At 36.1% G+C, this 13,100-nt stretch overlaps 1 protein-coding gene across 20 annotated transcripts in view; it reads left to right on the plus strand.

Moving 5' to 3' along the window:
- RALYL (RALY RNA binding protein like) overlaps nt 1–13,100 on the plus strand; it is a 712,238-nt gene that overhangs the window by 627,154 nt on the left and 71,984 nt on the right. For 19 of the 20 annotated variants that reach the window (XR_007407139.1, XM_025433661.3, XM_025433659.3 and 16 more), the window contains one exon: nt 8,792–8,955. Coding sequence is in view for 19 of the 20 variants with exons in the window: in XM_025433661.3 (XP_025289446.1) it covers nt 8,792–8,955 (164 nt within the window). In the remaining variant the exon portion in view is untranslated. Of the gene's footprint in view, nt 1–315; nt 362–8,791; nt 8,956–13,100 lie in introns of those variants that run through there. The other variant, XM_049103900.1, reaches the window with a different exon arrangement.

Below are 13,100 nucleotides of genomic sequence, written 5' to 3' on the forward strand. Positions count from 1 at the left end.
GACCAGAACACACCTTCATAACCACTATGTTCAACTACTCAGTTAAGAAAGTTTTCCCACTAATTATGCCTTTATGACCAAATATGAATTTCAAAGGACAGTTTTCTCAAATCATTTTTATAATTGCTACAAAATACAGTATTTTTTTATAAATATTAGTTTATAGTATCTTATCCTAAAAAATTATCTGGCAGCATAAAATAAGCCCATTTACTATTAAGAAAAGATAACATTTAAATAGTGTGCGTACTATTTGAAACTTTTAGTTTTTGACAGTTCTAAAAACATTTTCTAATACAACTTTTTTTTTTTCAGGATGCAGAACACTGTCCTAATTGCTATGAATAAAGTTTTAAATGAATACACATTGTCTTTTAGTCTGTCATTATGAAACTGAGCATTGTCTTAAGTGTTTTCTATCTTGTGATTTCCTTCTACATTTAAAGAATTTCTATGTGAAATGGAGTTTCTATCTAAATTATAGCCCAGTAACATCATTAGATAGATAGATAAATAGGTAGATAGGTAGGTAGGTAGGTAGGTAGATAGATAGATAGATAGATAGATAGATAGATAGATGTTAAAGAAATCTATCCTATCTACCAAAGAGCAAGAGCCTTAATCAGCCAAAGAGTTATAGAGCTTGAAGCTTTCAGATGATTCTCCACTACACAAAAAAGCTAACTCTGAACAATCCCCCAAATCATTTATTTGTCTTATATAAAAATCTGTTTGGCTTATTAAGGTACAAAAGATCAGTATGGTTGTATTGTTAACAGACTGTCTGAACAGACTGTGTCCTTATTAGTTTATTTTCCATTTTTTTGCACTTGGCTAAGAAAGATATAAGCATCCGCCACTAGTGGATAGAGTCAGGAGTTCCCTATGAAAATAGATTGTCGCAAAGGGAGAACAGAATGGAGAGGCTGGACGTTATAAATGGCTTACAAAGTGCTAACAGTTTTATCCACAGTAATTTCTCATAAATTACACTCTGCTTGAATTTGTGGTTAATTTTTTTTTTCTCTTTTTACTGGTGGTGCAAACTTAAGCGAGTTATTTAATACCACAAAACAGGTTGTCTCATCCATGAAGTGAGCAAGAAATTAATTCCTGCCTCATAAGATTGTTCTGAGGATTAAATGAAGTAACATGAATAATGATCTGCATTATGCCTGGTATATTTTTCCTGCACAATGTTAGCTAGTAACAGCTAACAGTAACCATTAACCATGATGGTGGATGCATTTCTTATACTGACAGTCATGTAGCATTGTCCCTATGACTGAGAAATCAACTGGTTGGTCAGTTGTTCCAAAATAGCCTATTGTGACACCTCTGGATTATTCTGTTTATCTTGTTTTCCCTTCTGCTCCCAGAGCAGAACAGCTTAGTCACTGCCAATACATCTATATCTTGTGGTTTTCGGGTTTCTGCCAGATTTGGGGATTCTAATGTGATTGGGGATCTTCAACACACTTCTTGCAAAGAAAGAATCCTCAGCTATTTCCTTTAACCCCAACCTGCTTTGGTTTTGGTTTAGAAAACAGAAATCATGTAGTTATATTTAATAGGAATAATTGTACAAAAATACTTTCCAACTAGGTATTAAGGAACTGAAAAAGCAAAAACACAACACTTATGGCATAATGGACTTAGCAACTACAGGAAGCAGGTACCAACTCTAGGAAACAGAGGAAAGGGTTGGGATTACCAAAACTTCATCTAGATAAAGGAAATTATAGAGCAGAAACTGGGACTAGGAGGTTCTGCTCAGCTGCTGCTGCCTTTTCTGAGCCCAGAGGGAGAACCCAGAGGACTGGAACTAGACCTCTTTGAGGGAATGTGAAGACACTCTTGTGCAGGTCTTGCAAAATGACTCATACTGGACTCAGCTGCTGCTCCCAGGATGCATCACTGCTGCCGGGGTGAAGAAATGAGGCAGGAGTGATGCCGACTAGAATAGGCAGCCAAAGAGGAAGGACCATGTCGTGTCTTCCTGCTCCAGTCTTGCAGTCTCCCTCTAGGTCCTTTGTTGGCTGAGCCCAGCAAGGAGCCAGCTGACCCCCCACAGAAATGCGGTTGGCGGAGTCCCAACCCCAGCTGTGGCTAAAGGTGGGTTTGAAGCTGAGAGATAATAGCTTGGTCACTGCCATACATCCAGATCCTATGGCTATCTGGTTTCTGCCAGGTTTGGGGATTCTAATGTGATTGGGGATTTTCAGCCCCTAGATAGTTGCAGCTTACAAAAGGACTTTACACCAAGGGCCATCATACTGTCATTGTTTTGATACATTGGCCCAGCAATAACTTTCTAAGGACTGAGTTAGTGTCTGTTTGTGGTTTCAGGGATCAGGAAGAGTATCACTAAATAATAGACCTGAGTGGTTATTCTAAACTTTTTTCATATTACACAAAGCACTGCTCAATAATTTATAGCATTAAATGGCATTTTCTTCTAAAAGGTCAAGTCTGACTCTAAATGAAGGACATTACATGTTATTAAAACTAAACATCAATATTTATACTCTTCCAAGTGAAGTGAAAGGATATATACCTAAAAGTATATTGAATCCCCCCAGGGGATGTTTTCAATTTATGAGATATTAGCAGTGTTAATCCAGTCTTTTTCCAGCAGTATCAGGAAAAGCACATAACCCCCAGTATAAGTAAACTTCTGTTAATAGAGAAAAAGAAATGCTAGAAGGGCTTCACCATATAGAACACATACATCCATATTAAATGATGTGAAATGGGCATTGTTCAACTCTGGCACAATTTGGACCTTGTGTAATTTTTTTTTTAAGATTTTATTTATTTATTCATGAGAATGCACAGAGAGGAGAGAGAGAGAGGCAGAGACACAGGCAGAGGGAGAAGCAGGCTCCATGCAGGGACCCTGACGTGGGACTCCATCCCAGGTCTCCAGGATCAGGCCCTGGGCTGAAGGCAGCGCTAAACCACTGAGCCACCCGGGCTGCCCCTGGACCTTGTGTAACTTAACAGAAGAGAAGCTACTGGAGTTGCAGTTAACGAAAAAAACTCCCCAATAAGTTGCAGTTGTTTCATTGATTATAGAGGACGGCATATATTCATGAATATTGGAAAAACATATTAGCAAGAGGCAATGAATGTTTCATTATGCAAGTTTAAATTACCATCTAATAAAATAGTATTCCACTTAAAACATTTAGAAATAACACTATGGTACACTTGACAAAGGGCCTATGATTTAGAGTCAGAAGACATGAGTTTCAGGCCTAATTGCATATGTGCTGACTGGTTAAACTTGGGCAAGTCACTTCCTCCATGTTATAGAATTATAAGCAATGAATAGGAGAATCATTTTACTTATTTATAACCTCAAAAATGCTATTTGAATGTATGAACTTTTTCATTACCCAGAGTTGTATACAAAATATAACAGAAAGCAAAGTTGTGCAAAGGGTGAAGATTATATTAAGGTCAAAAAACTGCAGAAAAGATCATTCAAGATTTCAGCCGGCTTGTCTTTAAAAGCATATTCAAGAAATACCTGCACAAGATCTAGGAAGACTTCACTGAAAATCTTGGAAAATTTTAATAACACAAAACAATAGAAATTATTCATTTACTGCTCTGCAGTTAAGTGTGCCTTTGAAATGTTCTAATTCAGTTGAAACCAAATGCTTACTTGAAATCAAGGTGGAAGTTATAGACAGATTTTATGAATTTTGAGTAATTCAAGCAGGGTACAAAATAAATATAGTGAGTAGGCTGTAAGAATTATTCATGTGGATTTCAAATATATCCCTTCTTAAAAAGGAATAGGTATTGGGGCGCCTGGTGGGCTCAGTCTGTTAAGCATCTGCCTTCAGTTCAGGTCATGATCCCAGGGGCTTGGGATCCAGGTTTAAGTTGGGATCCCTGCTCCCCAGGGAGTCTGCGTCTCCCTCTCCCTCCACCCTTCCCCCTGCCTGTGCCCACTCTCTCTCACTCTTTCAAATAGATAAAATCTTTTTAAAAAATGAATCAACACCTTAATTTGATTTTATAGACTATACATCTGTAGGAAGTTAAACATGCAGAAGAGAAGGGTTCGAGGTTGAATCAAGACACAGAGGAAGATCTTCTCTGATCCTCTGGTTACTGATATTCATTCACACTTGCTACAAAGCCCCAGTGAGGACATGGCTCTGAACCTGTTCTCAGTTTTGAGCTGTAGGCAGCCTCATTTTTTTGACCCCTAGTCCAGACCACATGTTTTTGTTAGCATTAAGCACATGGTGACTATAGCCTTTGATTCACAGTAAGAAAAATGAAGAACTCTTTTCATGAGGGAAATTTAGAAAAAGAAAAAACAGGTAATTACCAATTCTTGAAATCTATCTGAATAATTTATCTAAAATTAAAATTTAGTGTTCAGTAACAAAATATTATGCAAATGTTACATTAATTTTTTTTAATTTTTAAACCACAGTAGCTAACAGTGAAAAATAGGCATTAGGGGATCCCTGGGTGGCTCAGTGGTTTAGCGCCTGCCTTCCGGCCAGGGCGTGATCCTAGAGTCCCAGGATCGAGTCCCATGTTGGGCTCCTTGCATGGAGCCTGCTTCTCCCTCTGCCTGTGTCTCTGCCTATCTCTCTCTCTCTCTCTCTCTCTCTCTCTCTCTGTGTGTGTGTGTGTGTCTCTCTCTCATGAATAAATAAATAAAATCTTAAAAAAAAAGAAAAATAGGCATTAAGTCAAAGTCAATCAGGTAACGTTTATTAGAATACAATATATCTGTTTGAGAAAATGCACCATAGCAATTAAAATAAACATTAGGAAGACCATTTTGCAGGCTGGAGAAATGTTTTTAATATAAACCTAGGAGAATAGCCCGCATACAGGACTATGCATATATTATGTTCTCAACTATGTGAAAAAAATGGATACTTGTGGGGAAAAAAGATTAGAAAATGATAGTAGTTGTTTATTTATTTATTTAGAGGGAGAGAGAGGGAGAGGGAGAGGGAGAGAAAGAATCTCAAGCAGCCTCCATGCCAGGGCAGAACTTGACACAGGGCTCAATCTCACAACCCTGAGATCATGATCTGAGCCAAAATCAAGAGTCAGATGCTTAACCAACTGAGCCACCCAGGTGCTCCATAAAACAGTTGTTTTAGAATACGAGATAGAGAGTTATGTTTTTCGTGTATTTTTTCAAAAATGTTGCTTTATTATTAAGCTTAATACTAAAAAGCTTTTAATAAAAACAAGAATTCCAAAGTATATTCACTTTATATGCCAATATGCCATTATATTGCTTTGTCCAAAACACAGCTAATTTTTAATAGCAAATATCCATATTCTCCTAAAGACAACCTACGTGTATTTTTATCAGGTACATAAATATTATTTACCAGATTTTACCTTTTGCTAGGTAATAAAATTACATATCTCAGCTATCATTAAAGCAAACAGAATTCCAAACAAGAAATGAACACTTGAAAAGTGGAAATGTTTATTAAATAAGGCCAATTACATCCTCAGATTTCTTTAATGGGTTGTTTTTAGTAAAATCTGTTTGCATTTACTTTATTTACTGCTTGAGAGTGGGTCTCTTAGGGTTCTTATTTTAAAATAGACCTTGAGGAAGAAAAAATTGTGTGTTTGGCTTCATTATAAATCATTATTTATTTGACCAATAAATATTAGGGGGAAAACAGTATTCTATGCATATTAGGGAAAATGAAGAACTTCTGAAGAAAAGGAGAACCATTAAGGAGAAGGAATGTAATTCTAAGAGTGGAAGAAACCAAAAACTTAAGAAGAAAGAAGAAACTTTAAGCTTTTAACCGACCTTTGAGATTTGGATTCCTTTTAATTCTGTTGCATTGCAATCTTTGTTGTCAGTCTACAGTGCTAACTGGACAATTTCCTATGTCTCAACAATATTTGCTGATCTAACACCTTATAAAGGTAAAATTTCTTAGATTTTCTGTAAACAGAATTCTGATGAGAAATCCAATGGTTCTATCTCCCTTCATGGGTTACCTCTCACTTGCTTCCCTCTGCATTTAGAAGAACCCCTACATCCTGTCTTGAATTCCAGAAAATCTGCCTCTGCTTCCCATCCTTGCCTGGTTAAGGTTTTGTGCATTAGGACAATACCTAGTCTTCCTTTCTTTTATTTCTGGTAAACTCCAGTGTAGCCAATGAAAATTGAACCAACGCCTCCACTCCATGAAATTGTGTAAAATCCAGAATAACGCTGTCATGTGAAGTGCCCATATCCTTCTTTAGTTGGTTTTTTTTTTGGGGGGGGGGGGGTTGTAAATGACACATCCCTTTTTAAAATATAAGTTCTGATACTACATATCTTCCCATCAGAGTGGCGAAAAGAATTTGTAGAACCTTACCTGATTCCTTGATGAGGAAGACTTATTGCCCTTTAAAGCAACTCACCAAAATATCCAGGGAACAAGGGCTATGCTCTATAGGAATTGACAGCAAAGGACACGACACATATTGAGTGTGTGACTAAAATGTATGTCGCAGACTAAAAGTATGTCACAAGTGCAATGAACGAATGCAGCTCTGTTTTCTCAACATAAGATTAGGCCTGGCCAACACTGGAGGCTTTATAATCCTTGGCTGGGGGAAGCAATAGAAATAGTGATAAACATTTCACTCTCCTGTAAAACATTCTTGAATTACATAGTGGCTGAAGTAGTGGTGAATATGGTGGCTTTACTTGGCCTGCATTTTCATTACGACATTCTTAGTTCGCTGTATATTTTAGTTGTGCTTTTGAAATTTTCTTAACCCTACTTATAGATTAGCTTAATTAATGAACCAGCTAAATTGCACTTTCATGGCCTGGGGAAATGGTCCTTCCAAAAGAGCTTGCCTTTCATCTGAAGCAGCAGCATCTATGCTGGAAGAGATGAGTCAATTGCCATATTTTTTTTTTTCGCCCTCAGTAGCTTTGGGTGTTATAGCTCATAAAAAGTACCTTCATATTTTGCTTCACTAGCTTAAGGTGCTGTGTGAATTCAACTTATAAATAAATAATGTAGTCCTTGTTTTGTGATTGAAATGAGGGGCAGGTTTAGTTGACCCTTTTGATTTCCAGCCCCTAGTGGTATGGATGATATTCATAACCCTTTTCAGCTTCATCCTGCTTATACTCTTTGAAGTAAACTATAATGTGTTGACATCCATGACCTGTTCTTTGCTAGCAGTTCTTCGGCTCTAATGGACTTTGCTTATTCACAGAGGATGGCACCTCTCTTGAACTCTGTCTCATTTCATTTCTTTTCTTTCCAGACATCTCTTAGTTTCTCCCCAGCATGCTTCCAAATAGTTTTTGAACATTTTAGCTCTCTAAAGTAGGAGACATTCTCAGTACTAAGTTCAGCTTGAAGTGTGGTTTAGATACTACGTTTTTACCTCCATAGCATCATAGTTTTGAATGTTTTGCACCTATCTCAATTTTTGTTATATTTGACATATTATTTTCTAAAAAGGGATTCATCTGTATGCATAAATAAGATGTAATTTTATAAAATGGCCTATTACAGAAACTGTTTTCTTCCTATTATTGAAATTCATTTCTGACTTTCATATAGATTATTCATATTGACTGTTTTAAAACAATTATGAGAATGTAATCCATATAATGGTGTCACAATCAAGTAGTATCAATGATCATTCTAAGTCAATAACACGATTCTCTTTATAGTGGATAACACACTGGTTCATGGATAAATAGTTTTTTTTTTTTTAATGAGTGAGTATGAACACCAAAAAAAAATTTAATTTATGATTTAAATAAATAAATAAATAAGTAAATGAGTAAATATATGCTCATATTTTTTCTCTGACCTTTTATGTTTCTCAAATGTGCTAAGTGTGCAAAAAATTTGTGTATGAGTATGCAGTATGAACAATATGAAGCTTTTGAATCTATGAATTACATATTTATATAAAAGAGTAAATATTCCCATACTTTTATGCCTCTCGTTTAGTGGAAATGCATTGATTGTGCTGAATATCATTTTTCACTTTTTAGTAAGCTTCTAGAATTTTTATTGGTAGTTTTTTTTTTTTTTTTTTTTGGTTAAAGAAATTTTCAGTAGCTTACCATACAAATATCACTAGTTCAATTTGCATGTCTAGCAAATGGTCAGAATAATAAAAAGATACCTATTTCCACCAGTACTCTAATACCAGCATGGTGCCATTCTATTCAAACCCAGTCTTCCTTTTTCTACATTGGAGGAGCCTTTTGCTACTTAGAGACAGGTGTGGCACCATGTTGATTTGTGTGTTACAGTTCTCTTTAATCTAGACTTACTTCAAAATTATTTTCCTTATGAGCTGTTTCGTGATGGAACAATAATTTGCCTTGCTTTGTCCTTAATTCTGCATGACCTTTTCCTCTTTTCAAGCTAGTATGCTAATAAGCGTTGCTATATAAGAGGAAGATTTCTATTCTAAGAAGGGTAAATCTGTTAAACTGCGCAAAGAAATATACTTGAGAACATAGGTCAGCATGATTTCAACAAATTGCCGGGTACTGTTGGGGCAAAGTTCCTTGTCCTTTCATACCTTAAGGATGAGGTGATATTGGAGAGTCAGATTCTAATGCCCAGAATGCATAGACTATATTAGAATCCTGTTTCTAATAAATGCCTGTGTGAGAACAACAATAACAAGAGCATTTATCGACCTTTTTTACGAGGCCATTCTCTTAATTGTTTCACGCATTTGATAGAACGCTTAGGCATAAACCAACTCTCAGCCACACTTGTGTTTTGTGAAGGTTATTTGATTACCACGGGCGTGTGCCCCCACCCCCCCGTGCAGTGATTCCACTGAAGCGTCCCAGAGTGGCTGTCACAACGACTCGCAGGGGAAAAGGAGTCTTTTCCATGAAAGGGGGATCGAGATCTACCGTCAGTGGGTCATCTTCATCAGGCTCTAAGTGTAAGTACTCTTCCTTACTTGATTTCTGTTTAAGAAGGGAGGGGCTGCCTGTCATTGTGCAAATGCCTATATTCAATAAGTTAACAATTTTGGAGTTTCCATTATGTACAAAGTATTAGAGAAATATAAAATGATTAAGGAAGGGACTCAACCTTTCCTCATAGTGGGACACACACAAGCATGACTAATAAAAGGACCAATTACAAAACTTTTATCAGAGCAAGTAACATGCTTCTTGGCCCACCTGGCTTGTAACATGTTTAAGTTGTGAAATACAACATGTTGCTTTTAGGGAAGAAAAAAAAAATCACTTCCAAAGAGAGTGCACATACAATCTTTTCAAGGAAATAGTGTGCAAAATTAGTGCATACTTTGACTATTTGAGCACTGAGATAATTAAGATAGGCAAATGACATAATAGAGATGTGAAAAATGTGACTTCCCATACTACTCTAAATCACTCTTGGTTATGTGTCTGAAAGTATATATTATGCCATAAAAATAAAATATTAACGTCACTTCACATTAAAGTAGAGATATAAACTTTCCAACTAAAGACATCGCTAAATTTTTAGAGAGAGGGATTCAGAAAAACTAATTTATTAGAATATCATCCATTAGGAAAAGAAAATTTTCTCGCATTCTTTGAGATTACTTTGCAGCAGAGAAGAGACAGACAATAAGGAAATACGTTAGAATATGAGATGTTACACAGTAGATCATCCCTATATCAAAGAATAAAGCAAAAGAGAAAGTTTCATAGGATGGTATATAGCTTACCTCTCTCTGATGAAAGTAGCATTAGAACAGAGACTTGATGGAAGGAGGGAAGTGAGAGAGTGAGCCTGAAGCTCTCAGGGACAGAACATTCTGGGAGGGGAATGGTCAGTGCTGAGACCTTAGGTTAATAGTCAAGGACCAACCAGGAAGCCAGTGTGGCTGCAGCAGAGGAAGGGAGGGAAGATGTAGCTGGAAATAAGGTCAAAGAGTAGAGGGAGAGCAAGTTCCAGAGTAGCCAATTGGGCAGGCCGTTGTAGGGACTTTACGGTTACTCTGCATCCCCCTTTTAAGACCAACGAGGCAAACTATTATCCCAATTTTAAATTGGTGAGTAAACACAGATAAGGTCACCTAGCCAAGACTAGAACCCATGTCTCTTTATTTTCATCCCCACATGCTATCTACAATAGAACATTACCTTAGTACCATAAGAAATACTAGGAAAGAACACTATTACAATATTTTGATTTCACATAAGAATGTGCCAAAACATAGTTGCCAAAAGCACTGATGCTTCTGGTAAATGACCCAAGTTTGGTTTGCTCAGAATTTGACTTAGCCAAATAGCAAATTAAATTGATTTACAGTTCCCTGTGTACTTATTTATCCATTTATCTATCTATTCTGTGGATAAATATGAATTCCCTTTTTGAGTCTTAGTAATAAAAGAAAATTACTTTCTGCAGCAATCTCTGAAGAGTCTCATATGCTCTCAGATTATTGTCAAAAGCAAAGAAAGTTCTTGAATTTGGTTCTTGCTGTGAAAAATTGAACACTGAATTGCCTGCTAGTTTTAGAGAAGACTTTTTTACCATGGCGATACTAACTTAATTTCAAATGGAAATATCTTAAGCATCTGTGGTCTTTGCCCTGTCGTCCCCGTTAAAACAATGTTTGAAAATGGGAGCTTTATTGGCACTTTGACCATGGAAGTTCTATATTGTATAAGAGTATTCTGGGCTTTGTAGAACTTTAGCATTCTTCACCCCCAAACCCTAAATGTCAGTAGCATTCCTCGGTCTTTGTAACAACTGTACATAGTGTTGTACATTTCTAAATCTTCCCATAGGAGATAGTACCACCTCGTTATGAACCACTGGTCGGTGGCCATTCTGGGGCAAGTGCAACTGAGTAGGACTCAGCCATGTGACAGTCATATACCACGCTATTGCAGAGAAAAGTAGTACTCTCTAGAAGTTATTTGAAAGTAAATATCTTTTACTATTTAAAACAAAACAATGGTTACATTGTTTGGGCCCTTTTATTTTTTGATTTCTAATTTTCTCGGATCATGGAGAGAGAATAGGGACTATAAAAAAATCTTTTTTTGAGGATATTATTGAGGGTTTCTTTTGGCTCCATAATAATCAGATTTTCTAAATGAAAAACAGAATATATTTTCTGCTTTTCATAGAGAACAGAGTATGTGTTTTACCTTGTTGATTGTATTACACAGTCCTCTGTCAACTTGCTCTTTTGTGGAAAATTATGCCAAATTCTGAAAGTGATTACCTAAAAGTCCTCTACAACGATAGTGACTTTATAAAGTTTTTCTTTTCTTGAGGTTTGGTTATATATCCCACGTGGCTTGAATAGTTTTTATACAGTGTTTTATATTAATAATAGGGGAAAGAATAATAGTAGACACTCTTGGTGTTTACTCTATGACAGCTATTATTTCAATCATGCATTAATATATGTCTTCATTTATAGATATTAATTCATTTTATAATATTTTACATATATAAATTCATTTATTCCTTATAACTACCCTATAAATGAAGTGTTATTATAATTCTCATTTTATAGATATGGAAAATGAGGCAAAGAAAAGTTAAGTAGTATCTCTAAAGTCACAGAGCCATTCAATAACAGAGCGAGGAACTGTAGCCAGGTTCTAGAGCATCTGGTTCCAGAGTATAAACTCCTGAGTCTGTGGCCTTTTCAATACTGACTGTAACCTTTTGGAGAATTGTAATTTTTACATTTATATAATATCCCATTTGCTATTTTTAACTTTGACTTCTGCTGTGTCTAATACTTTGATCCTTTACTGATAAGCCTATGTGTTGGTTCACATTTCCCTCATATATCCATTTGCTCTTTGATCTTTTTATATGTGTTAGTTTCCCAGGGCAGATATAGTAAATTATCATGAACTGAGTGGTTTAAAACTCGGGTATTTGGAGCCTAGGAGTCCAAAATCAAAGTGTCGGCAGAACTGTGCACTGTCTCTGGAAATTCTAGAGGACAAATCTGTTCCATTCCTTTCTCTTAGTTTCTGGTCTGCTGGCTGTCCTTGGCACTCCTTGGTTTGCAGACAACACCATTTCAATCCCTGCTTAGAGTGTCTTTAGGTGCTTTTCTCTCAGTCTTTGTGTCTGTGTCTTTTCTCTTCTTAAAAGGACTCTAGTTACATTGGATTGGGGCTTACCTTGAATGACTTCATCTTGAATATATCTGCAGAGATTTATTTCCAAATAAGGTCACATTCACAAGTACTTCAACAAATCTTTTAGGTGAACATATTTCAACCCATAACACTGTCATTTTATTTATTTATTTATTTATTTGGGAGGGAGGGAGGGAGAGAGAGAGAAGGGGGAGGGGTAGAAGGAGAGAGAGAAAGAGAGAGAATCTTAAGCAGGCTCCACACCCAGCACAGAGCCCAACATGGGGCTTGATGTCATGACCCTGAGATCATGACTGAGCTGAAATCAAGAGTCAGATGCTCAGCCAACTGCACCACTCAGGTATCCCACAGTGTCACTTTATTTTTGTCTATGTCCTGAAAACAACATATATCTGGATTTTGTTTTTGAAAGCAATAAGAAACTCTGTGTTTTTTGTAGGGAAATTTGATTATTTTACATTTAATGACTAATATATTGGATTATATTCCTTCCGTCCTTATTTCAAGTATATAATTTATTGTTTTCTCTTTTTTATTTTTCCTTGTGCTTGCTTAATTAATTTTTTTTTAATTCCTATCTCTTCTGCCATAACTACCTTAATTTGGATATGCTACTAGGCCTCTCTATTTCATGGGTGATTATATTAATGTATTAAACAGTTACAGATAAATCTATACTTACCTATTAATCTCTTACAATCAAAAACTAGCTATTCTCTCAACCAAGACATGAACTTTTGAAAGCTTTTACTTTATCCCTGTCTCTACATCAGCCACCTTACCTCTATACCCCTTGCCACACCAAAAAGTTCAGGTTTTATACATGAATATTAGAGTTTTAGTTCCGGGCTTCTGTTACATATTTATATTTTATACATATTTTCTTTTCAAATATTCTGTACCTATTGCTTATTTGCCAACTCCCAGTATCTATCGTTATTATTATCCAATA

This window comes from Canis lupus, chromosome 29 (assembly GCF_003254725.2).
Source record: "Canis lupus dingo isolate Sandy chromosome 29, ASM325472v2, whole genome shotgun sequence".
Classification (NCBI taxonomy): domain Eukaryota; kingdom Metazoa; phylum Chordata; class Mammalia; order Carnivora; family Canidae; genus Canis; species Canis lupus.